The following is a 27798-nucleotide window of genomic DNA, read 5'->3' as shown; positions in this document are numbered from 1 at the left end:
TATCAGTCCTAGTTGAAATTTGCTATGGTAAGGATGCCGGGACTGTTCTGAAAAATTCTTCATTTTAGTTTTATTAATTTTATCTTGTTGTAAGTTTTTTTCTTCTTATAAATTTTTGTATTGCTGAGGACAGCCCTTGGACATAGGGCCGAAATATTCATTCTAATTTGTTTCCCACTGCCTTGAGAAATTCTCTATTGTTCTTCTTGTTTTTGGTGTTTTTAAATTGTTTTCATAGGTCTATTGTTATCAAAATTCCGTTTCTCAGGGTTTCGATTACTATTTAGCGAAGCCATTCCTTACTTACATTCCGTTACTACGAACTGTTTGCTTCTTATCATTAAATTAAAGGCAAATTACTACACAAAATAAAAAAATAACTGATACCAATTCCAGTTGCGCCAATTAATGGGAAGAGGGTGGGGGCATCTGCCCCACTCATAGATTGGGAAAAAACCTGTGTTTTGTAAAGATAAAAAGACAATATTACCCCGCATAGATCTGAAAAACGTATTTTGCCCCTCTCAATATGTTCGTGAAATAGTGCCACTGATCAATTTTCAGCTTATCTTTATAGCTGTTTTTATCATCTTTGTTTTTCTTCAAGGATGAATGCGCTACTCATTGTGACTCGGACTTCAACCCCGTAATCAAAAGTGTCAAGCTTCTAAGAAAAGAGTATCCACACCTCATTGTAGCTTGCGATGTAAGTAATTTATCTTTTTATTTCATCCATATGTTCTGACTTTCTTAAAACTACACATTGCAATTCGAAACTTGATCCACTCGCACCATTGACACCTGCATAGAAAAATACTCTTGCAGAAAAATTACTGACGAAAAGAGATTGTGATTGCTAAATCGTGCAGGGCATCATTTTCTTCCCCTTTTAATTGGCAAAAACAGAAAAAAATATTGTCCAGGATATGTACATGATGTCCTTAGAATGTCCTTATTTTTGCTGTCAGTTATTCTACGAAAAATTTTGAGGAACTAGGCCTGTAAGTATACCTGTTTTTTTTTTTTTGAAATATACAGGCTACCAATATATATATATATATATATATATATATATATATATATATATATATATATATATATATATATCTATATATATAAAAATAAGTTGTCTGTGTGTGGATCTGTGGATGGATAAGGTGACGTCATGTTTCGGCTGACGTCATGAAATTAGTTGCCATCATTTTTGCTTTGAAGGTGACGTCATTCAAGTTATATAAGACATATGTTCGCCGTCATGTTTCGGCTGACGTCATGAAATTAGTTGCCATCATTTTTGCTTTGAAGGCGTGACGTCATTCAAGTTATATAAGACGTATGTTCGAGTAGAATTCTATTAATGCTTAAGTTTATAATGACTGATGAAGATGCTCAAAGAGTCTATGCCAAAAAACTTGCTGCTGATAGAGAAAGTCAGAAAAGAAAGCGTGCCGAGGAACTACCAGAGCAACGCGAAAGCAGACTTGCTGCTAAAAGAGAAAGTGAAAAAAGAAGGCGTGCCGAGGAACTACTAGAGCAACGCAGAAGCAGACTTGCTGCTAAAAGAGAAAGTGAAAAAAGAAGGCGTGGCGAGGAATCAAAAGACCAGCAGGGAAACAGGCTTGAGGCTGATAGAGAAAGAAAGAACAGAAAGCATGCCGAGGAACTACCAGAGCAACGCAGAAGCAGACTTGCTGCTAAAAGAGAAAGTGAAAAAAGAAGGCGTGCCGAGGAACTACTAGAGCAACGCAGAAGCAGACTCACCACCAGAGCCATTGAAGACTTTCCTTACTGGAACTACGTCAGAATCTAAGCGTTTTTTTGTCAAAAATCAGACAATACAACTCATGTTTCCAAATGACGTCGTTTGGAGCCCAAATCGAAAATCCAGATCAATTTATGTCTACTTTCAAAGTAAAAGGGCAAATTTATCATAAAGCAGGGTCCCTTCTACCATTCTCAGGCGAGAATCATAAATTTTTACAATTGTACTTCATCAGTGATAGAAATTCTGAATTGAATGCACGTTGCGAAATTTCTCCCAACGTTGAAAGGACAATCGTTTCCCAATTGCAACATCTTTTCCACGAAAATAATAATTTAGTGCGTCTGTTCAAAACAGCCATCGATTTGATGCCTACTGATACGCATAAAATTGTTATTTCCGCTGACAAAACGCCTCCTGGCCAACATGTGCGTAGATACAATGCTCCGACTATCGACGAAAAGGCAATCGTTATGGTCGGTGATCAGTTTTTACCTCGAGATATTATTCTACATAAGCGAAACGCTCAGTTGTTAAGAATTGCTGAAACTCATCGATGCTACGATGCCCTACAATATCCTATCATTTTTTGGGATGGAGCCGACGGCTATCACTTTAATATTAAATTGATGAATCCAGCCACTAACAAAGAAATGAATAAGAAATGCAGTGCAATGCATTATTATTCCTATAGACTAATGATTCGGCAGGATGAAGAAAATTATATTTTAAAATGCCGTGAATTGTTTCACCAATTTATGGTTGATATGTATGCTAAAATTGAATCAGAACGTTTGCTATATATCCGCCTGAATCAGACCAAGCTCCGCTCTGAACAATACATTCATTTGCGAGATGCAGTTATAAATGACGGTAATACCACAAACGTTGGAAGATTAACAATTTTACCTTCGTCATATGTTGGCAGTCCCCGTCATATGCATGAATATGCTCAAGATGCTATTGCGTATGTTCGTCTCTATGGTCGTCCAGATTTATTTATTACATTTACATGTAATCAATCTTGGGACGAGATACTGCAGCTTTTACTTCAAGGACAATCGGCGGTTCATAGGCATGACATTACGGCACGTGTCTTCCGGCAAAAGTTGAAATCACTGATAAACTACCTTGTAAAACATGAAGTGTTTGGGTCAGTGCGATGCTGGATGTACTCAGTGGAATGGCAAAAACGAGGTTTGCCACACGCACATATACTAATCTGGCTACATAAAAAAATTACTTCAAACGAAATTGATGATGAGATTTCCGCTGAAATACCTGATAAAAATGTCGATAAGGGGTTGACAGGGCCTTTTGAGGGTGAGGCTGTTCTTATTCCTCGCATTCCCATGATTCCAACAGATCTGCCTTTTCAATTTAAAAGATTGCAATTCCCAATTCGATTAGCATTTGCAATCACCATTAACAAAGCTCAAGGTCAATCATTAGAAAAATGTGGTATTGATCTTAATACTGATTGTTTTTCCCATGGACAATTGTACGTTGCATGTTCGAGGGTCGGTAAACCTGACAATCTATTTATATGCAGCGAGAATTGGACAGCGAAGAATGTTGTATATTCGCAAGTTTTACGCAGTTAATTTGTATTTCGGAACCAAATGAAGCGGTTAATTATCCATCTGAATTTTTAAATTCCATAGATCCTTCAGGGTGTCCACCACACCTGCTACAACTAAAAATAGGCGTACCAATAATACTTTTAAGAAATATCAACCCACCAAAGCTTTGCAATGGCACGCGACTTGCCGTAAAAAAAACAAAACAATGGAAAACCTAATAGATGCCACAATCTTGACAGGGCCTTATGAGGGTGAGGCTGTTCTTATTCCTCGCATTCCCATGATTCCAACGGATCTGCTTTTTCAATTTAAAAGATTGCAATTCCCAATTCGATTAGCATTTACAACCACCATCAACAAAGCTCAAGGGCAATCACTAGAAAAATGCGGTATAGATCTTAATACAGATTGCTTTACAAATGTACAATTGTATGTTGCATCTTTGAGGGTCGGTAAACCGACAATCTATTTATACGCACAGACAATGGGACAGCGAAGACTGTTGTATATTCATAAGTTTTACGTAGTTAATTTGTATTGTATCTATCTATCTATCTATCTATATAAAAACGAGTTGTGTGTATGCATGTTTGTTTGTTTGTAAAAAGAGCGTTTGCATATGACGTCATTATTAGTACATACGGCTTTGTATATGGACAGACAATGGGAAAGCCAAGAATGTTGTATATTCGCAATTTTTACGTAGTTTGAAACACATATATAAATCTATCTATATTCACAGGTGGGACACAGGGACACAACTACAATGGCGCGTAACTAATATGGCGCGTAACTAATATGGCGCGTAACGACTTACGCGCGCGGGGGGGCTTGGGGGGGCGCGAAGCGCCCCCACCAACTAGGTGTTGGGGTGGCGCGAAGCGCCACCCCAACAGCTAGTATATATATATATATATATATATATATATATATATATATATATATATATGTGCATATATATATATATATATATATATATATATATATATATATATATATATATATATATATATATATATATATATATATAATAAATTTACGATCTTGTAAATAAATTTATTCATATTTAATGAATAAATAACAGCACATGATCCAAATTTTTTTTGAATTGCATGGAGCCGTTTGAATGGAAATAAAAATAATTATATTTTTCTGCTATTCAAATTGTTTATTTTAATTCCCACTGAATTGCATTGATCCATAGTTTGGAAACTGTTCCAACCTCCAAAAATAAAGATATGAACATCTAATTTTCGTTTGTCTGAACAATTACTTACTACACACATCATTACTTAAATATTCACTGTAGTTTACAATCCATGGTGGTTTTATGATAAAACGAGACCAGAAAAGTATGGAACAATTTATTTTAGATGGTAAATGAACTAACTCGTCATAAAAACCAACAAAAAAGGGTGAATTAATTTTCTAAATTTCACAGCGAGAACAGTTATAAGAATCTTGATATTTAGGGTAGTTGACCTCGGTATTATAATTTTCAAAATTTCACAGCGAGAACAGTTATAAGAATCTTGATATTTAGGGTAGTTGACCTCGGTATTATAATTTTCAAAATTTCACAGCGAGAACAGTTATAAGAATCTTGATATTTAGGGTAGTTGACCTCGGTATTATAATTTTCTAAATTTCACAGCGAGAACAGTTATAAGAATCTTGATATTTAGGGTAGTTGACCTCGGTATTATAATTTTCAAAATTTCACAGCGAGAACAGCTATTTTCTCACTGTGATATTTAAATATCTATTGATATTTAGGGTTGTTGACCTCGGTGTTATCCAAGGGGCCTGTGTATCTGTCAGAATAAAATATTAATGCATATCAGAAGTTAAAAAATAGATAAGTGAAAGTAGGAGATCCAAATGTTTCCTTTTCATTATTTTTTTTCAGGCTTCCGTTCATTGGGGTTTTTAAAGCCAGATCTCAGTTTCTTTGTGTTTTTGCCCTAGTATGCTAATCTTAAGGAGGTACGGAGAGCTCAACCTACGCAAAATTTGACTAACAAGACGTAACGAAGCAAAACCTAAACCAAGTCAATTCCACCCGTGCAAAACTGAACCCAAGAAATGTAAACCCAGCAAAATTCAACCCAACAAAATCACACCGAATCAAGAATTTAACCCCCCCCCCTGAAGAGTTCAATCTGGCAAAATGAGCAGGTGTGAAAGCAAACTGCAACTCATCAAGACAAATTTATGGAGGCAACACCAGAGGCACGGAGAAGGAATTAGCAAAAAAACTTTCAAGGGGCTTGTGTGGAGTCTTAAATGATGAATAACGGTAACAACAAAATGTCCTCGTAGAAAGTTCGAGTAGATTCATCGTCAAGAATTTTGTCTACGGCCGTGATATCTGCGATAAAGTTTCTTACATTATCGAGGGCTATTGTACTATCCGCCGACATTATTGTCATCGTTATTATTGTTGTTACTTCTTTGTCCTAGTTGTCAAGTTTAACATGGCTGACGCTGTCGTGGGCATTATAATCGTCATTGTCGCCATCTAAGTCCTCCTCAAATGTCTCTTCAAAGGGTTATTCGCCTTAGGTCCTCCCCATCTTTGCAGTGATTTCTATATCCGTCCGTCATCATGAATTGTTTCCAGGGCTACGAGTTCAATAGCGTGCTGACCTAGTGGCCAGTTATTCCCTGAGGAATTGTCCGGAAATCGATTTTTGAGTGGGCGAATTTTCGCTAGTTTGAGTTTTGCATTGGTTTACTTTTCTCGGTTGGAATTTGCTTGACATTGGCTTTGCATACGTAAAGTTTTGCTCAGGCCAAATTTAAAATAAATTTACGGATGCTGAGTTTTGATAGGTTGAATTTTGCCAGGTTGAGTTTTGTGTGGTTGTAATTTTAATAGGGTTAGGTTTTGCTTGCCTGAATAGGGCGTGAATTGAACTTTGCTGGTTTGAATTTTCTGGGGTTAAATTTTGTGCAGGTTGAATTTTATTGGGCAGAGATTTACCGGTTTGAATTTTGCGTGTTGGTTATTTTTAGTTAAGTTTTGTGTGGCTTATGGTGAACCAATTTTTTTAGTTATAAATGCCAATTTTTTATCCTGCTCATAAGGATGAAACCAACACTAACTTGCCGTAGTTATTTTTTCAGTCTTCTTTATTCGGGTTTTAATCTACATTTTTTTTTAATTTGAAATATTTCTTCTTAAAACTACCAAAAAATATTACACCTCAGAAAAACGTAAAACAAACAAATTTGAAATTTAAGATTCAGATAATTGGGAACACTAAATACATTTATGTTTGACTTTTGTTTTCTTTATTCTTAGGTTTGTCTTTGTGCGTATACACAGCATGGTCATTGTGGAATTTTAAGAGGTGATGGAAGCATTGACAATGAAAAGTCAATAAATCGTTTAGCTACACAATCCCTCGCTTATGCTCGGGCTGGTATGCTTTTATTTGTACTTTCCTTTCATTTCTTAAAAACAAAATTAGTGATAAAGAGTTACAAGGAAGGACCAACTCGGACTAGTGGGGACCGACAGTTTTCGGATTCGTGTTTTTTGTCTGTTAATTTTTTTGTTTTGTTTTTTCCCAGGGGTGGTTTTATCCAATTAATGGTTTAAGGGAATTGGGGGAGGACTCGTTTCGGTTGAAACTAAACGTTTTAATGGCCTTTTTAAGTGGCGAAATATATTCAACGTAAAAGTGATGTTTTCTGCCATGTTTTACATCAAAGTGCAATTTGGGCCTAAGGAGGACCAAATTGAGATCGATTGAAAATCTTCAGATAATCATTTGATTTAAAAGGATTGAAAACTATATTTCAAGCCCAAGTTGCAGAGGAAGTAATGCCACACGGTACGGTATTCGTTCCTGAAAAGTCACGCAGTTCACATAAGATAAATTGTTAATATAGAAATCTATTTAATAATGCTTCATTTAGCTATATTGTTCATAAAATTATTACCAACGATGTATTATTGTACATTAACTATTAAGAAGGAGGGGGTGGCGATTCGGTGCGTTGACGGGAGTGGCGCCAGATGTCTCAAAGAGTGTATTTCAATACCCAAATTATCTAGCTCTCTATTAGCCTTCAGATAAATGTAGAAAAAAGGTGGGAGGAGTAGAAATGAATCTCTCATCTCTCTTCATTTAGACTTATTCTGAATAAAGATATCATTGGATTATAGCTCCCTTCTCATTGCAGAAAAATGTCTCTGACACTTATTATAAAGCTTCATTTGATTAAATTGATCGGTTTATATTTCATAAAATTATATACAGCGATGTATAAGTGCGTATCAGTTATTATAAAAAAGGGTAAGTGGTTTATTATAAAAAGTCTCAAAAAGTGCATTTTGATTGTCAGATTTTCTAACTCTGATAGAACATTCAGAAGAAAAGAAGAATGAGTTCTGGGGAAGGGAGTTGGTAGTAGAATGGCCATTATGGAGGATGATCTTACGCCTGAGGCTCTAAAGATATACCCTAAACCTTATTTGCATATACCATCAACTTAGTTTGCATATTCCATCCGGCACCTCCTTTACGTATACCTGTCAGGACATGATTATCATATATTCATGATAGTGAATATAATTAATAAAATTTATTCATGATAATGAATAAAGGGGACCAACATTTAAGAAACCCCAAGTTTCTTAAATGATCAAATATTATTAATCAAAATATAATGTATTTTGTCCGTGTGTTGGCTGTTCTTATTTATGAAAACTAAAACGCAAGTTTCTTAAATGCTCAAATGCTTTTTAATAAAATAAGATTTTTTTTTAATCGTGTGCACTCCATTTTTAATATTCTTAATAAAATCAGGCGTATTTTAACTGTTTTTTCTTATTTTTGAAATCTAAAACCCAAGTTTATTAAATGCTCAACTATTTTAAATAAAAAAAAGATGCATTTTAACCATATGTATTTTTATTTCTCAGAACTAATCCCCTAGTTTCATAAATGCTCAAATATTTTATAATAAGATAAGATATTTTTTAACCGATTGAGTTCTTTTTTTTTATAAAACTGTAACCCTAGTTTCTTGAATGATCAAATATTATTAATACAATCTTTTTCATTTTAAGCATGTGTGTTCTTATTTCTGAAAACTAAAACCCAAATTTCTTAAATAATCAAATATTCCTAACTAAATCAGACGTATTTTAACCGTGTATTTTCCTTTTTTCATGAAATTTAAAACTTTAGTTTCTAAAATGATCAAATATTTTAATAAAATCAAATGTACTTTGACCATATGTTTCATTATTTTTCATATTTAAAACTCAAGTTTCTTAACTGCTCAAATATTTTTAATAAACAAAGGTATTTTTTTAACCGTTTGTGCTCTTTTTATGAAAACTAAAACTCAAGTTTCTTAAATGATCAAATGTTAGTAATAAAACCAAATGTATTTTAAACGTGTGTGCGCTTATTTCTGAAAACTAAAACCGTAGTTTCTTAAATGCTCTAATGTTTGGAGCCGACGGCTATCACTTTAATATTAAATTGATAAATCCAGCCACTAACAAAGAAATGAATGTGAAATGCAGCGCAATGCATTATTATTCCTATAGACTAATGATTCGGCAGGATGAAGACAATTATATTTTAAAACGCCGTCAATTGTTTCACCAATACATCGTTGATATGTATGCAAAAATTGAATCAAAACGTTTGCTATTTATCCGTCTGAATCAGACCAAGCTCCGCTCTGAACAATACATTCATTTGCGAGATGTAGTTGTAAATTACGGTAATACCTCAAACGTTGGAAGATTAACGATTTTACCTTCGTCATATGCTGACAGTCCCCGTCATATGCATGAATATGCTCAAGATGCTATTGCGTATGTTCGTCTCTATGGTCGTCCAGATTTATTTATTACATTTACATGTAATCATTCTTGGGACGAGATACAGCAGCTTTTACTTAAAGGGCAATCGGCGGTTCATAGACATGACATTACGGCCCGTGTCTTCCGGCAAAAGTTGAAATCACTGATAAACTACATAGTAAAACTTAAAGTGTATGGGTCAGTTTGATGCTGGATGTACTCAGTGGAATGACAAAAACGAGGATTGCCACACGCACATATACTAATCTGGCTACATTATAAAATTACTTCTAATGAAATTGATGATGTGATTTCCGCTGAAATACCTGATGATAAGGGCTTATATCGTACTGTGGTAAAAAATATGATGCATGGATCTTGCGGTGCACTGAACGAAAAATCGCCATGCATGACCAAAGGAAGGTGTACAAAGCAATATCCTCGACTTTTAGTACCCAACACAATTACTGGCAATGATGGTCACCCACAATATAGAAGAAGATCTACTGAAGATGGCGGTAAAACAGCAATAATAAAGAAGATTAACGGTACCACAATCGAAGTAGATAACCAGTGGGTTGTTCCATATTCCCCGTTATTATCAAAAACATTTAATGCACACATAAACGTTGAGTATTGTAACTCCGTAAAGGCAATCAAATACATGTGTAAATACGTCAACAAAGGCAGTGACATGGCAGTTTTTGGCTTGCAGTCCGAAATCAGTGATGTCGACGAAATCGTACAATATCAGGCTGGAAGATACATAAGCAGTAATGAAGCTGTTCGGCGAATTCTTTCATTTCCGATACATGAACATAGGCCAGCTGTTGTTCACTTAGCCGTACATTTACACAATGGTCAATGTGTTTATTTTTCGGAATCCAACGTGCAACAAAGAGCCCTGAATCCACCGGATACAACGTTAACTGCTTTCTTTTCGTTATGCAAAAATGATTCTTTTGCAAAAAAACTGCTGTATACTGAAGTGCCTTCGTATTACACGTGGAATACTAAAAATAAAGTATTTGTACGTCGAAAACAGGGCAAGTCAGTCGACGGCCAACCTACCATCTTTAAAGATACCACGATAGGAAGACTCCACACCGTTCACCCCAATCAACATGAATGCTTCTTTCTACGCCTGCTTTTAGTGAATGTACCCGGTCCGACGTCCTTTGAGTATTTGAGAACTGTAAACGGTACTATACATGACACTTACCGTAGTGCATGCCAAGCTCTGAATTTATCGGAGAATGACCAACACTGGGATAACTGCATCAATGACGCGTGCGAAACGTCAACTCCAGGTCAAATTCGTGCATTGTTTGGAATCATACTAACAACTTGCTCTCCTTCAGCTCCTACAGAGTTATGGGAAAAATATAAATTCAAAATATCCGAAGATATACTCCATCGAAAACGGTTAGAGACGTCAGATATGACTTTTGATTTTACATCATAAATTTATAACTACACTTTAGTTATTATTGAAGGTTTTTGCGTATGTATGGCAAACAAACCTCTTCAGGATTTGGGAATGCCTTCACCTAATCGTACCGCTGCTGTTTCGACATGTGTAGAATTGGATCGTGACCAAAGTTACAGCACGAGTGATCTATTGTCGTATGTACAAAATAACATTTCTAAGTTAACGTCGGAGCAAAAAGACATTTATGATACGATAATGCATTGTGTCGATAAAAACGTTGGAGAAATTTTCTTTTTGGATGCGCCAGGAGGTACTGGTGAAACGTTTGTGATAAAACTGATCTGGCAATTGCGTCATCCGGAATAACCGCAACGTTGCTGCCTGGTGGAAGAACTGCTCATTCCGCTTTGAAATTGCCTCTGAATTTGCATTCTACAGAAACTCCCACGTGCAATATTTCCAAATCATCTGGGATGGGTAAAGTATTGCAGCAATGCAAACTTATTATTTGGGACGAGTGCACAATGGCACACAAAAAATCACTCGAGGCTCTGGATCAATCTTTGAAAGATTTGCGAGGGAATTCGAAACCCTTTGGCAGCACATTAATATTTCTTGCGGGAGATTTCAGGCAAACATTACCTATAATACCTAGATCAACTCCTGCAGATGAAACGAATGCTTGCCTGAAAAATTCTAATTTATGGGCACACGTAAAGACATTAAAATTAACTACAAATATGCGTGTTCGATTGCAAAACGATGACTCTGGTCAAACATTTTCAGATCAATTGCTGGCAATTGGAAACGGAAAGCTCCCAGTTGACTCAATTTCAGGACGTATACAACTCCCTGCTGAATTCTGTAATATAGTGACATCCAAAGATGAATTGATTGAAAAAGTATTTCCGAATATTCTAACCAATCATAAAAATAATAAATGGCTAAATGAACGAGCGATTCTTGCACCCAAAAATATAGACGTCCACGAAATCAACAAAATTGTTTTGACCAAGATTCGAGACCAGGCAGTCCTTTACAAGTCAGTCGACACAGTTGTGGAACCAAATGAAGCGGTTAATTATCCGTCTGAATTTTTAAATTCCCTGGATCTCCCAGGGTTTCCACCACACGTGCTACAACTAAAAATAGGCGTACAAATAATATTGTTACGAAACATAAACCCTCCAAAGCTTTGCAATGGCACGCGACTTGCCGTAAAAAAAAAGGAAAACGTAATAGAGGCAACAATCTTGACATGGCCTTTTGAGAGTGAGGCTGTTCTTATTCCTCTCATTCCCATGATTCCAACGGATCTGCCTTTTCAATTTAAAAGATTGCAATTCCCAATTCAATTAGCATTTGCAATCACCATCAACAAAGCTCAAGGTCAATCATTAGAAAAATGTGGTATAGATCTTAATACTGATTGTTTTTCCCATGGACAATTGTACGTTGCATGTTCGAGGGTCGGTAAACCTGACAATCTATTTATATGCAGCAAAAAGTGGACAGCGAAGAATGTTGTATATTCGCAAGTTTTACGCAGTTAATTCGCGTAACGACTTACGCGCACGGGGGTCTTGGGGGGGCGCGAAGCGCCCCCACCAACCAGGGTTTGGGGTGGCGCGAAGTGCCACCCCAACAGCTAGTGCAGTATAAATATATGCAGTTATAAAAATATACAAGTCATATCTGCTATTACCTAAGTTTAACATACTACTATGAAATCGTCTCTGCTCTCATCAAGATTATTAAAATATTGTGATGTATTACAAAAATGTTGTATGGTACTATAAAAATCCTGTCTGATATAAACAAACATTTTGTACTATAATATCAAAATATCGACTGACATGATGTGAATTCTCTATGGTACTATCAAAACCATACGTGATAATATCAAAATCTTGCAAGTTATTAACAAATTCTTGCGTAGTTTCATCTAAATTTTAAATCACATTAACAAAATATTTTCAGCTACAATCAAAATGTGTCTACACATACCAAAATCTAATGTGTCGCTATCGAAATCATTTTTACTATTGACAATATTTAAGAAAGTGCTATCAAAATCGTATCTGTTACAGTCAAGATTATAAAAATAATGTCAAATATTATCAAAGCTTGTCTCATATTATCAAACATCTTACATTGCAGCATTAATGTCTTACAAGATATTACTGAATCCTGCTAGGTATTACAAAATCATGCATTGCATTATCAAAGTATTGCCAGATATTTTGCGTATCCTCTCTGTTATTACCTTAGTATTGCAAATTCTTAACAAAATCATGCATGGTAGGCTACTATGAAAATCTTACCTAATATTAAAAAAATTTTCTGTTACTATCTGATATTATCAAAATCTAGCATGATGATATCAATTTCGAGTCTATTATAATCAAAATCATAGCAAGTATTATCTCAATCTTGCGCGAAATCGTCGAAATATCGTTAATTATTAGTAAATTTTGTCAGACACGATAAGAATCCTCCACCTGGCATTAACAAAAAGTATTGCTGGTGCTATCAGGACATGTCTGATATTATTAAAGTCAGACATGGTGTTATCAAAATCATGTCTGTTATTGTCACATTTAACATGGTGCCGTCACAATCATGTTTGTTATTATCAAAATCTTGCCAAGTGTTTCCCAATCTTGTTTGATATTATCAAAATCATGTCTGATATGATCAAACAACTTGCGCTCTTATTACAAATAATCTTATTAAAAGATCCCACATGGTATAATGAGAGTCCTCTATAATATTCTCAAACCTTTAAAAGGTATTATCAAAATCTTGCTAGTTATTAACAAATTCTTGCATAATATTATGAAAATCTTACCTGATATTAACAAAAATATATTCCTGGTACTATTAAAATATGCCTAATATCGTCAAATCGGAAATGATGTTATCTAAATAATGTCTACTGTAATAAAGTGCGATCAAATCTTGTTAGTCTTTATCAAGATTATTAAAATCTTTCCAGGCATTACCAAACCCATGCCCATTATTACCAAACTCTTGTATCATTTTGATAATATCACGCAAGATTTGGAAACACTTGGCAAGATTTTGATAATAACAGACATGATCTTGATAGTACCAGAAATATTTTGCTAATGTCAGACAAGATTTTGATAATATCATGCAAGATTTTATTAATCTTATACGAGACGAGATTTTGATAGTGTAGTACAAGGTGTTTCATAATATCAGACAATATATTGATAATACCACACAAGATTTGAAAACTTGTTTTATTAAAAATATTTGATCATTTAAGAAACAAAGGTTTTAGTTTTCGGAAATAAGAAAAGACACGCTTACAATACATCTGATTTATTAATAATGTTTAATCATTTAAGAAACTTTTTTTCATAAAAATTTCTTTAGTTTTCGTAAAATGAACACAAATATTTAAAATACATCTCATTTTATTAAATATATTTGGGCATTTAGGAAAACTTGGGCTTTACAATTCAGAAATAAGAACAAATACTGTTAAAATAAATTTAATTTTATAAATAATCTTTGATGATTTGGGAAACTCGGGGTTTTGTTTTCATAAAAAAGAACTCACACAAATAAAACACATCTTATTTTATTGTAAATTATTTGAGCATTTAAGAAACTACGGTATAATTTTCAGAAATAAGAGAACACGTTTAAAATATATCTGATTTTACTACTAATATTTGATCTTTTAAGGAACTTGGGTTTTTTGCTTTCATCGAAAAGAGCACACACGATTAAAATATATCTTATTCCATTAAAAATATTTGACCAGTTAAGAAACTTTGGTTTTACATATGAGAAATAATGACGCATATGTTCAAAGTAGGTTTGATTTTATTAAAAATATTGAATCATTTTCGAATTCTGGGGTCCAACTTTCATAAAAAAAGGAACACACACGGTCAAAGTACATTTAATTTTATGGAGAATATGGGATCATTTAGAAAATTTGGGTTTTAGTTTTCAGAAACAAGAACGTATATGCTTAAAATAAAAAGGATTTTTTTTAATAACATTTGATCATTCAAGAAACTAGGGCTCTAGTTTTCATAAAAAAAGAACGCACACGGTTAAAATATGTCTCATTTTATTATAAAATATTTGAGCATTTAAGATGCTTGGGCTTTGGGTTTTCAAAAATAAAAACATGTATGGTTAAAACCCATCTTTTTCTTATTAAGAATACTTGAGCATTTAAGAAACTTGGGTTTTAGGTTTCAGAAATAAGAAAACACACGGTTGAAATACATCTGATTTTATTAAAAGTATTTAATCATTTAATAGACTAAGGTTTTATTTAAAAAAATAATGATAGCACACGTTTAAAAATATCTTATTTTATTAAAAATATTGGAGCATTTAAGAAACTTGCGTTTTAGTTTTCAGAAATAACAATACACACTGATAAAATATATTTAATTTTCATTACTAATAGTTGATCATTTTAGAAACTTGTGGTTTAGTTTTCACGAAACGAAACGTACACCATTAAACTACATTGTGTTTTATTAGAAATATTTGAGCATATAAGAAATTTGGGGTTTAGTTTTTTGAAATAAAAACACATAGTTAAATTACATCTTATACTATTTATAATATTTGATCACTGAAGAATAACGGCATATATATTATTATCATAAAAAATAAAAATGAATGATTTGAATCCATTCCATAAAAGATTTCATTATGTTTTTTCTTGACATGGAACTTATTCCATTTTGGGGCCATGTATATGTTGTTTAAAAAAATGAAGTCCCCCCCAAAATTGAAAAAATTGTTGTTAAAAAGATAAGTAAAAAAAAAATTAAAAAATGCGACTACTAAAATTTTTTCTAATAAGAAAAACCACGAGTAACATATATATATATATATATATATATATATATATATATATATATATATATATATATATATATATATATATATATATATATATAATCTCCATTTCGTATTTTGAAAATATCCCAAGTGAATTTCTTTTGTTATAAGTATATTTTGTGTCATTTTAAGACAGATGAAAAAGTCCCAAAAAAGGGGGGCAAATTTTAAGCTAAAGAAAATAATCCTTTTAAATTAAAAAAAGATGAATTCAAAAAAGAGGGAATAGAAAGTTGTGGGAGGGACACAAATTTGGGGGAGGGGGTATTGGGAGCCCTTGGAGGTGGGACATGGATGACCATAAGTTCCCTCTAAAAAATATGTTGACATAAGCAGTCATTCTCTGGAATATGCTGATACAAGAGATTATACTATTCCTATGTTAATATATTCGTTCAAGTTGAGTTCAATACCATATCGTAATTTTTCATTAGTCCATTTGAAATCAACTAAAACGGTTTACTTAAGTGGCCATTCCTCTGACTATGCTGATTTTACAACCCCCTTTGATTTAAAATAAACTGGTTTACTCAAGTAATCATTCCTCTGATTAAGCTGACTCTACTAGACCATTTGAATTTAAATAAACCGGTTTACTTAACGGGTCATTCCTTTTATTCAGTGGAGGTTGAATATATGTTAATCATGTCCTGACAGGTATATATAAATGCGGTTCTGGCTGGAATGTGCTAACGAGGTTTAGGGTATATGCAAGTGAGGTTTAGGGTGTAATGTTTAGAGCCTCATGCGTAAGATTAGCCTCCATAATGGCCATACTACTACTGTTGGTGGATAGGAATTTATATTTAATCCCTATTGACTCCCATGAATATTCTTTGTGTATGCCTCGTCTTTATCATAATTATTTCGAAGGATGATTGAGCCCCTGCCGTTGCCCCATTCTTTTTCTGTGTAGGATAAGACATTCTCATGCTTTGTGGCACAGAGGTGGAAAAGGGATGGTGATGGACAATGAGCTTTACCATGGAATCTTCTGGGTTGGCAAGCTTTATCAAGAGCTTTATTTTAAGTGAGTTTAAATGGTAATATTTCTCATTTCCTATTTACATAAACTGTTTAGTGTCATCTCGCTTTCGGGGACGTCACTCTCAACTGGCGTTCATGAGGAACACCTCTATAAAACAGGTTTGTTCAAAGAATTCGCCTTTAAAACCACGTTAATGATGACTATGAATGGTTTTTATTTATAACAAATATTTGAGGGGTGCATTGTTTCCAAGGATGAATATTATTTTCAAGCATTGTTTTACCAATATTGAACTTGAATAAGGAAAATGAGGGTTGAAGGAGTGAGTGATAGCACTCCTTCACATTTATAAGAGCCTTGGGTCAAATAGCTCATAGTAACAAACCGTAAGTAAAGAGCGATGCTTGTGAATAGATACCAGAACTTTTTTCTAACCAAAAATAGATACCAGAACTTTTTTTATCATTAGATACCAAAGCTCGTTTTTACCTACGCTATTGGAAAAGTTAATCAACTATTCTGCATCCGATTTTTCATAAAAACCAAAATTAAGTGCTCAGGTGAATACCTAATGTGGACTTTGGCCATGTGGTGAAGCTACCTTGGACCGAAGTAACGTTTATCGGTAGTACAAAAGTCTCTCATAGGACGGACAAGATGTGAAGGACGAAGAGCGTGTCGGACGCCTGAACTTGTCAACAACAGACAAAAACACTGATGAAGTGCTGAAAATGGTATTAATCAATCGTCAAATCAACGCTAGAGAAGTTGCTAAGGATTTAAACAAATTAATTGGACATTGTCATTCGATTTTTTCAATGATTTAGGCATGAGAAGGTAACCACGAAATTTGTAAAAGAAATTGCCTCAATTTCGACCAAAAACAGGATTGCATCAACATTGCTAAGGAGCTTTTGGAGTCTGTCCGCAACGACTCAACTTTGCTCCAGAAGATAACTGGTGACGATATTTTACTTAAAATGGTGACAAAAAATTTTATGACGTGGAAACCGAAGTTTAATCATTCCAATAGAAATTACGAGGAGCAAAGATTGATAAAAGTGCACCAAGTTCCCTCAAATGTGAAGATATTGCTGACTGGTTTCTTCTAGTAATTTAAAAACTTTTTTCACAAAAAAGTTTTTTCAAAGAAAAGTAAAGAGCTCTACTAAGCCAGAACTGAGGAGGAATAAAGACAGATAACCTTCTAAGTGTAATACTACCACAAACCACCATCAATAAATAGATACAACCCAAACCAACAGAAATTACAATAAATGACCGACTCAAACTCGAAATGTGCAAAGTTTAATACAACCCCCATGGCTTTTCAAGATCAGAACTCACAATTACCAGCATTTATTTCTTAAACTTTTAACAATCTTTTATTTATTAAAGTAAAAAGAGTGAAGACATTTTAAATGTAATTTTGTTTTGGCTAAACACTGAAAACAAAATTTATAAGGGGGAGGAGAATGAGGAAAATGTAATTTTAATAATTTAGCGCAGCATTTTGTCTTTTTTTTCTTCTTTTCTTTTTCTTCATTTCTTTATCTCTCTTTTATATTTTTTTTACTTTATAAAATGATGGGGAGAGGAGTAAATGCCTTCTCCCTGGGGTGACGCCACTGTATCCGCTGTATTGTGCTGTCTTCATAGCCTGAACAGCAACGACAAAAAAAAAAAAACAAGCAAAAAAAATCATTTCATATGGAAAAATTCCATATTGACATAATCGGAACGGATCCGCTCTCTTTGGGTTAGTTGGGGGGGGGGGGGTAATTCTGGAAAATTAGAAAAAATGAGGTATTTTTAACTTACGAACGAGTGATCGGATATCAATGAAATTTGATATTTAGAAGGATATCGTGGCTCAGAGCTCTTATTTAAAACCCGACCGGATCTGGTGACATTGGGGGGGGGGGAGTTGGGAGGGGGAAACCTAAAACTTGAAAAACACTTAGAGTGGAGGGATCGGGATGAAACTTGGTGGGAAAAATAAGCACAAGTCTTGGATACATGATTGACATAAACGGAACGGGTCCGGTCTCTTTGGCGTATTTGGGGGAGGGGTTAATTCTGAAAAATTTGAAAAAATGAGGTATTTTTAACTTACGAACGGGTGATCGGATCTCAATGAAATTTGATATTTAGAAGTATATCGTGTCTCAAAGCAATTATTTTAAATCCTGACCGGATCTGGTGACATTGGGGGAAGTTTGGGGTGGGGGAACCTAAAATCATGGAAAACGCTTAGATTGGAGGGATCGGGATGAAACTTGGTGGGGAAAATAATCAGAAGTCTTACATACATGGTTTACGTAATTGGAACGGATCCGCTCTATTGGGGGGGGGGGTTAATTCTGAAAAATAAGAAAAAATGACGTAGTTTTAACTTACGAAGGAGTGATCGGATCTTCATGAAACTTCATATTTAGAAGGAACTCGTAACTCAGATCTCTTATTTTAAATCTCAGCTGGATCAAGCGTAATTGGGGGGGGGGGGCAGTTGAGGGGGGGGACCGGAAATCTTAGAAAATACTTAAAGCAGTGAGATCAGGATTAAACTGGATGGGAAGAATAAAAACCTGTCTAAGATACGTGACTGACATAACCGGACCGGATCTGCTCTTTTATGTAAATCGCGGATATTGGCGAATAATCAAATTATTGTTTGTTAGGTATTTGATTCTAATTCTTTTAATTTTTAGTCCTTTACTGAATTTTATTAAATTTTTTAGTGGTTTATTTCATTGGTTCTGTTGTACTTTCCGCGCTTGTTTTTTGTTTTTTTTTTTTGCTTGATCATATTAAATTGTTCGTGCTGAAGAAACTGAAATTTCCGTTTTTCTACTGAATTACTTGTAAAATCAACATGTTTGGTGATGATTCATCAATGATGCCTCCTTGATTAACATAAAGTTAATATAAGTCATATGCCCATGGCAATCACAAATATAACAAGGATTAACAATTCCACAACTACTCGGATTATTTATATCCCATCCCAACTGGCCATAATAGCAGCCAGGATAGGGTTGCCAACTTTTCAGTCAATGAATATTCGGTCCCGGTCGTCATTTGTGTCCCAGTGTCTCGGTCTGTAATTTCTCTTTGAGTGTCCCGGTCGTCTTAATCCTCGGCACGCTTTCTTTTGGAATTATCTCTTTCAGCCTCAAGCCTGTTTTCACGTTGTTCTTGTGATTCGTCGGCAAACTTTCTTTTGGTAATTTCTCTTTGAGCCGCGAGCCTGTTTTCACGTTGTTCTTGAGATTCCTCGGTACACTTTCTTTTGGTAATTTCTCTTTGAGCCGCAAGCCTGTTTTCACGTTGTTGGAAATTTCTCTTTGAGACGCAAGCCTATTTTCACGCAGTTCTTGTGATTCCTTGGGACGCTTTCTTTTCTTACTTTCTCTATTAGTCGCAAGCCTTTTGGCATTAACTCTTTGAGCAGCTTCCTCGGCTGTTTCTTCTGCCATTGTAGGATTTATACTGAAATTTCTCTTTAAATCGCCCCATTATATATTTATAATGACGTCATATACAAAGCCTTTTATACTTATAATGACGTCATATACGTACAAACAAACAAACATACAACTTATTTTTCTCTTTGAGTGTCCTGGTCGTCACTTATATGCCCTGTGTCCCGGTCGTCACTTGTGTCCCGGTGTCCCGGTCTGTAATTTCTCTTTGAGCGTCACATTCCCACTGTCTCACCATTAAATTTCAAGGCCTTGCAATAGGGACAAATATTAGACACAGTCCCGATTTGAACACATCTACTCAAGCTATAATCATCGACTGGGCTGTACCTGGATGCAAGGCGATAATTTTGACGTTGCTCTTGTGATTCCTAAGCACGCTTTCTTTTGGCATTATCTCTTTGAGCCGCAAGCCTGTTTTCACGCTGTTCTTGTGATTTCTCGGCATTATTTTTTCGGTAATTTCTCTTTGAGCCTCAATCCTGTTTTCACGTTGTTCTCGTAATTCCTCGGCACGCTTTCTTTTGGTATTATCTCTTTGAGCCGCGAGCCTGTTCTCACGCTGTTCTTGTGATTCCTCGGCACGATTTTTTTGGTAATTTCTCTTTGAGCCGCAAGCCTGTTTTCACGTTGTTCTTGTGATTCCTCGGCACGCTTTCTTTTGGCATTATCTCTTTGAGCCGCAAGCCTGTTTTCACGTTGTTCTTGTGATTTCTCGGCATGATTTTTTCGGTAATTTCTCTTTGAGCCTCAATCCTGTTTTCACGTTGTTCTCGTGATTCCTCGGCACTCTTTCTTTTGGTATTATCTCTTTCAGCCTCGAGTCTGTTCTCACGTTGTTCTTGTGATCCCTCGGCACGATTTTTTTTTGTGATTTCTCTTTGAGACGCAAGCCTGTTTTCACGTTGTTCTTGTGATTCCTCCACACGCTTTCTTTTCTTACTTTCTCTTTTAGCCACAAGCCTTTTGGCATTAACTCTTTGAGCTGCTTCCTCGGCTGTCTTTCTGCCATTGTAGGATTTATACTAAAATTTCTCTTTGAATTAACTCTTGAGCAGCTTCCTCGGCTGTTTCTTCTGCCATTGTAGGATTTATACTAAATATTCTCTTTGAATCGCCCCTTATATACTTATAATAACTTCATATACAAAGCCTTTTATATTTATAATGACGTCATATGCGTACCAAACAAACAAACATACAACTTATTTTTATATATATAGATATATAAAACATGTTTTACTTCATAAAAGTCTACATTGACTTAGTGGAGCTTATAAGCTGTTTTTGTTTAACTTCTCAGTTATTATTTTCTACAAGATTAATTCAGGTGTTAAGAAATACAATCTAGGAATATATCCACTAACAAAAAATAAGATAAATATATTTGAGTATTTTCTACAAGGATTCATCTACGTTTACATTTTGCCGATCTTAGATGAAAGTTAAATTTATAATAATTAGGATATGTTCTTTTACTTTTCTAATTAATTCCACTTTAAAAGTTAACAGTTGAGAGCTAAAAGGTTCACTATTTCTCACTTAGAGGTGGAAAATCGCTGTTCGATTAGTTTAACCCAGTGAGCCAGTTAAGGCAGTTTGGAGCAAGAAGCGATCTGAATTTGGATTTATTAATCCAGCCTTTTCAGAGCTCTTCGAACAACTATATCTTCATGAAAGCCAGGATAAATATCAATCAGGCAATTCTTTACCCTCAATCTTCTGTTTTCCCTAAATTCTTGTAAATTTTTTATCATTACTGCGTTATTTTTTGGTTTGACCCATGCTTCTTGCATACTTCCCACGTAATCGGTCCACTGACGATACTATTAGAAGTATCTCATCCTTGGGTATTCCCAACTGATTATGTATTTTTAACTTGACATTTTCAATACTTGAATTCGGCTCCACTTCAACTGTTCCTATTTTCCCAGAACCATTTATGAACAAAATGTGTTTGTCACTTTCAACATTTATGGATGACAGTCTTGTCTCACCGCGGGCTTTGGCCTCAGCAGTTTCTTGTACCACAGGTGAAATACTTTCACAGCTCTTGCTAGGTGCGCCTCTACCTTTGCTTTTGTCAGTCAGAGTACCACTGTTAACTTTTATTTTATTTTTAATTTGAGCATGCTCCCTTGTGGCTTGAACATTAACATTCTCGGGGTCAGTGACTGATTTGGGTTTACCATTCATCAAGCTTTCATCCATTTCTAATTCACAATACTTTTTTGCAACCCATGCAACCCCAGCAACCCCAGCACATGAGACTGGAATCCCAATAGCAATACATTTAATGATGCTCATCTTACAATTCTTTCTAAATAACTAGTGAAAATCCCAGAAAATCTTCGTTTATATTGTAAAAATGACATCATAGTTTTCGCACAGCTATGATGTTTATACAACCTGAAACGGCTTCATGCAAAAAGTGACCTAATGCTAACTCATGAATGAAAACCAAAAATAAGACTGATGCCAAAATATACCTGAGAATTAATTCATCAGTTCCCTAATCGATATCTTCTAAGGAAAGAAAAGACCGAAAGGAAAGAAAACATCTTTACTAAGTAAAAAATTATTAAAACTTTAAGGAATAAATATTAGTATATTTATGTTAAACTAACAATCCACGACCATTAGTTGTTTTTTTTTTCAGTCAAGTGCAAATTATGCACTTGAGTTTTTTTTTCAGTCAAGTGCAAATTATGCACTTTCAGTGTTCTGATCTTGAGAAGCCATGGGGACAGTCAGACCTACTCATGTTATTTACTGTTCCTTTGGAGTTGTATCTATATAATGATGGTGATTTGTGGAAGTTTCACATTTGGAAGGTTATTTTATTTTATTTCTACTCCTTTCTGGCTTAGTGGAGCTCTTTACTTTTCTTTGAGAAACTTATTTTGAGAGAAAAGTTTCAAATTAATAAAAGAAAACAGTAAGCAAAACCTTCATATTTGAGTGAACTTAGTGCACTTTCATCAATCATGGCTCGTGGCAACTTCCATTGGAATGATTGAACTTAGGTTACCACGTTATAAAAAATTGTTTCACCCTTGTTAAGTCATGTATTGTATTGCCCTAAACTAAATATCAACAAAATTTGAATTCATTTAAATTAAGGAAATTCCTACCTCATGGTTTTCATAATAGATTTCAGTTTAACTGCCCCTCCATCCAATTCACACGAACATGAGCAGGGGCGTACAATGCATTTTCAAAGAGTAAGGAGGCAAATTTGTTGTTTTTTTATTCTATTTTCAATGAAAATACAGAAGGCTTTGTTCAGTTAACAAACAAGGATTAATTAATCCTAAACTTACACCTGCTTTATAGGTAACTGCTTCGATATTTCGACTTATCTAACTCCTTTTGCACTGTTTCAGATCTATTTATGATTAATTACAAAAAACATTCCACAAAATAAGTTTTTTTCAACAAAAAGTAATGAAGTCCATTCAACCGAAAATGAGCAAAATATAAGCAAATAATCTATCAAGTGTAAACTACCACAAGAAGCCAGTATCAATAAAAATGAAACCTAAAACGAATAGAAATTACAATAAATAAGCGAGTCAAATTTAAAACGAGAAGAAATTAACATAATTAGGGCTCAAAATCCCTATGCCTTCTCAAGACCAGATCAAAATTTGCACTTTACTGAAAAGATACAAATGAATATGTATTATCAGTTAAATATACATATGCTCATATTTGTTCTTTAAAATATTATTTTTTATTTATTAAAGTTATAAGAGTGAAAATATTTAATTTTTTTAGTAAAATGCAAATTATGTTCATACCTTGAGAAGGCATAGAGCCCTAATCATGTTAATTTTTGCTTGTTTTGAGTTTGACTTGATTATTTATTGCAAATTCTGTTCGTTTCGAGTTTCATCTATTTATTGATGCTGATCTGTGGTTGTTTTACGCTTGGTAGAACAACCACATTTTTCTATTTTTGCTCATTTTCGGTTAAAAGGAGTTCTTTACTTTTCCTTCAAAAACTTGTTTTCCATCATTTTTTGTTTAATTAATTCCTGTTTGTTTTATATTGACATAGTATTTTTCAGGGAAACTTGATGGGAAAGCTGATTGCCCTCCAATCACTTTTGACTCTTAAAAAGGACACTAGAAGTTTTAATTTCCAATTAAATTAGCTTCTTTAAAATATCAGTATTATCACTATTTATAATAGGGCACCCCAGTCTATAATATTGTTTATATAACCTTTTAATACAGGCATGCATATAGTTTTTTCGTTTAATTGAAACGCCCCCTAAAAGTTCTAACTTATTGCCCTTGGTTTGTCATTAGTTAAAGTAACTGTAGAAGTAGTATTAAAAGTATACATAGTGTCTTCTGGTTTTAATCATTATAGGAATTTATATCTGCTAGTTTATCGGAAATAGCTGTCCATTGACTGTGCCGACGGGTCTTCAGTTTCATCGGGTGAAAACTATTAAGAGAACCTTAGTAAGGGGAGGGGGTAATAAAAATGACATCATATTTTTGCACAGCTATGATGTTTATACAACCTGAAATGGCTTCATACAAAAAGTGACCTCATGCTGACTCATGAATGAAAAGCAAATATGAGACTGATGATGCCGAAATATACCTGAGAAATATTTCATCCGTTCTCTAATCAGTCTCTTCTAAGGAAAGCAATCTATATATATAAAAATAAGTTGTCTGTCTGTCTGTCTGTCTGTCGAGTGACGTCATTATATGACGTCTGAATTATTTTATCAATATACCAATTCAAAAACGAATGTATTCAAGCGGAAGTAGCTGAGTAGAGCGTTATGTTCCAGGTTCGAACCTTGGCTTTAGCATTAATACCAAAGAAGAAAAAAAAAACTAAAAAAGGTAAAAACTACAAAAAAACTAAAAAGAACATACTAAAAAAAAAAAACTAAAAAAGCTAAAAAACTATAAAACTAAAAAAGGTAAAAGCTAAAAACTAAAAAATAAAAAAAAAATTAAAAAAAAACTAGAAAAAAGGTAAAAACCACAAAAAAAACTAAAAAGAAAAAAAACTAAAAACTAATAAAAAAACTAAAAACTGAAAAAGAAAAAAAACTAAAAAAAGGAAAAAACTGAAAAATAAAGGAGAAAAAGAAAACTAAAAACCGGGACACAGGGAATACAAATGACGACCGGGACACTCAAAGAGAAATTAAAGACTGGGACACTGGGACACAAATAACGACCGGGAGATATAAATGACAACCGGGACACTCAAAGATAAATTACACACTGGGACACCGGGACACAAATGAAGACCGGGCCACCGGAACACAGGGAATATAAATGAAGACCGGGACGCTCAAGGAGAAATTAGAGACTGGGACACTGGGACACAAATGACGGCCGGGATACTGGGAATATAAATGACGACCGGGACACAGGGACACAACTACAAGGGGTATGCCGGGGGCACGGGGGGATATGTGAACGACGACGGGGACACAGGGAATGTTCGATTAGCAATCACCATCAACAAAGCTCAAGGACAATCATTAGAATAATCAGGTATAGATCTGAACACGGATTGCTTTTCCCATGGACAATTTTATGTTGCATGTTCAAGAGTCGGTAAACCTGACAATCTATTTATATGCACAAACAATGGGACATCGAAGAATGTTGTATATTCGCAAGTTTTACGTAGTTAAAAACATAATATGTATATATATATATATATATATATATATATATATATATATATATATATATATATATATATATATATATATATATATATATATATATATATATATATATATATATATATATATATATATATATACTAGTTGGTGGGGGCGCCTCGCGCACCCCCCCCCCCCCCCCCCAAGCCCCCCGCGCGCGTAAGTCGTTACGCGCCACATTAGTTACGCGCCATTGTAGTTGTGTCCCTATGTCCCACCTGTGAATATAGATATATATATATATATATATATATATATATATATATATATATATATATATATATATATATATATATATTATATATATATATATATATATATATATATATATATATATATATATATATATATATATATTATATATATATATATATATATATATATATATATATATATATATATATATCATGAAAAGAGAAATCACCAATGCTACAGCACAAACACAAAAAAAAAAAAAAAAAAAAAAAAAAAAAAAAAAAAAAAAAAAAAAAAAAAAAAAAAAAAAGAGAGAGAGAGACAGAAGGAGAAAAGGAAGACGGTTTTCCTAAATTAGTGATTAATATAGACCAGCACTTGAATGAGGCCTTAACCCTACTCATCCATACAATCACATAGGTCAAACAGCATAGCCACACACAATCAACCATAAAGAATAATCCATGGACAGGCAGTCATGTCGTCAATAAGTATAAGTCGTCATTTACCGAACAATAGAAAAAATAATATAGACAAATAATTCAGAGGCAACAACCAACATAAGGGCTCATCAGGAGAATACACTGGCCTATATAGGGTTTCGTCACTCTAAATTCTCTACCCAGCACAGTGTTGTTGCTACCACAGAATATCCATGGCATCCCCGCGTCAGGTATCACCCCCAAAATACATGCCTATGAAAAAAAAAACAGCAAATGTAAAACAACCAAGTAAAACCAAAACAAGCTTATCCTATTAATATATCCCTCCCTTTAGCAACAATAGGTAAACTATGTATATATATATATATATATATATATATATATATATATATATATATATATATATATATATATATATATATATATATATATATATATATACTAGCTGTTGGGGTGGCGCTTCGCGCCACCCCAACACCTAGTTGGTGGGGGCGGTTCGCGCCCCCCCCAAGCCCCCCCGCGCGCGTAAGTCGTTACGCGCCATAATAGTTACGCGCCATTGTAGTTGTGTCCCTATGTCCCACCTGTGAATATATATATATATATATATATATATATATATATATATATATATATATATATATATATATATATATATATATATATATATATATATATATATATATATATATATATATATATATATATATGGTTTTAACTACGTAAAACTTGCGAATATACAACATTCTTTGCTGTCCCATTGTCTTTGCATATAAATAGATTGTCAGGTTTACCGACTCTTGAACATGCAACATATAATGGTCCATGGGAAAACAATCTGTATTCAGATCTATACCTCATGATTCTAATGATTGCCCTTGAGCTTTGTTGATGGTGATTGCTAATCGACCATTCCCTGTCCCGGTGTCCCGGTCGTCATTTTTTATTAGTTTTTAGTTTTTTTTTCTTTTTAGTTTTTTTGTAGTTTTTACCTTCTTTTTAGTTTTGTTAGTTTTTTTTTTTACTTATGTCCTGGTCGTCATTTATACTCCCTGTGTCCTGGTGCTTTGTTGATTGCTAATCGAACATTCCTTTTGTCCTGGTCGCTTTCTCTTTGAGTGTCGTCATTTATTTTTTTCTTTTTTAGTTCTTTTAGTTTTTACCTTTTTTAGTTTTTTTTAGTTTTTTATATGAATTTTTTTTTTAGTTTTTTCCTTTTTTTCTTTTTAGTTTTTTATTGGTTTTTACCTTTATTTTAGCTTATTTTTCAGTTTTTTCCTTTTTTTTATTTTTTTTTTATTTTTTATTTTTTTTAGTTTTTTACCTTTTTTTAGTTTTTTTAGTTTTTTTAGTTTTTTAGCTTTTTTACTTTTTTTATTAGTTTTTAGTTTTTTTTGTAGTTTTTGCCTTTTTTAAGTTTTGTTTTTCTCCTTTGTTTTTTTCCTTTTTTTTTTCTTT

General features: G+C 33.9%; 1 protein-coding gene and 1 long non-coding RNA gene across 2 annotated transcripts in view; both read left to right on the top strand.

The window, feature by feature from the left end:
* The window catches only part of LOC136031143 (uncharacterized), a 343784-nt gene that overhangs the window by 254174 nt on the left and 61812 nt on the right, over positions 1-27798 (top strand). The gene's annotated exons all lie outside the window — the stretch shown is intronic.
* LOC136031142 (delta-aminolevulinic acid dehydratase-like) overlaps positions 1-27798 on the top strand; it is an 89706-nt gene that overhangs the window by 12154 nt on the left and 49754 nt on the right. Inside the window, exons 3-4 of the mRNA XM_065710462.1 lie at positions 608-706; positions 6653-6773. Of these exons, the coding sequence (XP_065566534.1) occupies positions 608-706; positions 6653-6773 (220 nt within the window). The remainder of the gene's footprint in view (positions 1-607; positions 707-6652; positions 6774-27798) is intronic.

The sequence above is a fragment of the Artemia franciscana genome, chromosome 9 (assembly GCF_032884065.1).
Source record: "Artemia franciscana chromosome 9, ASM3288406v1, whole genome shotgun sequence".
Lineage (NCBI taxonomy): Eukaryota > Metazoa > Arthropoda > Branchiopoda > Anostraca > Artemiidae > Artemia > Artemia franciscana.
This window is presented reverse-complemented; position numbering and strand designations above follow the sequence as displayed.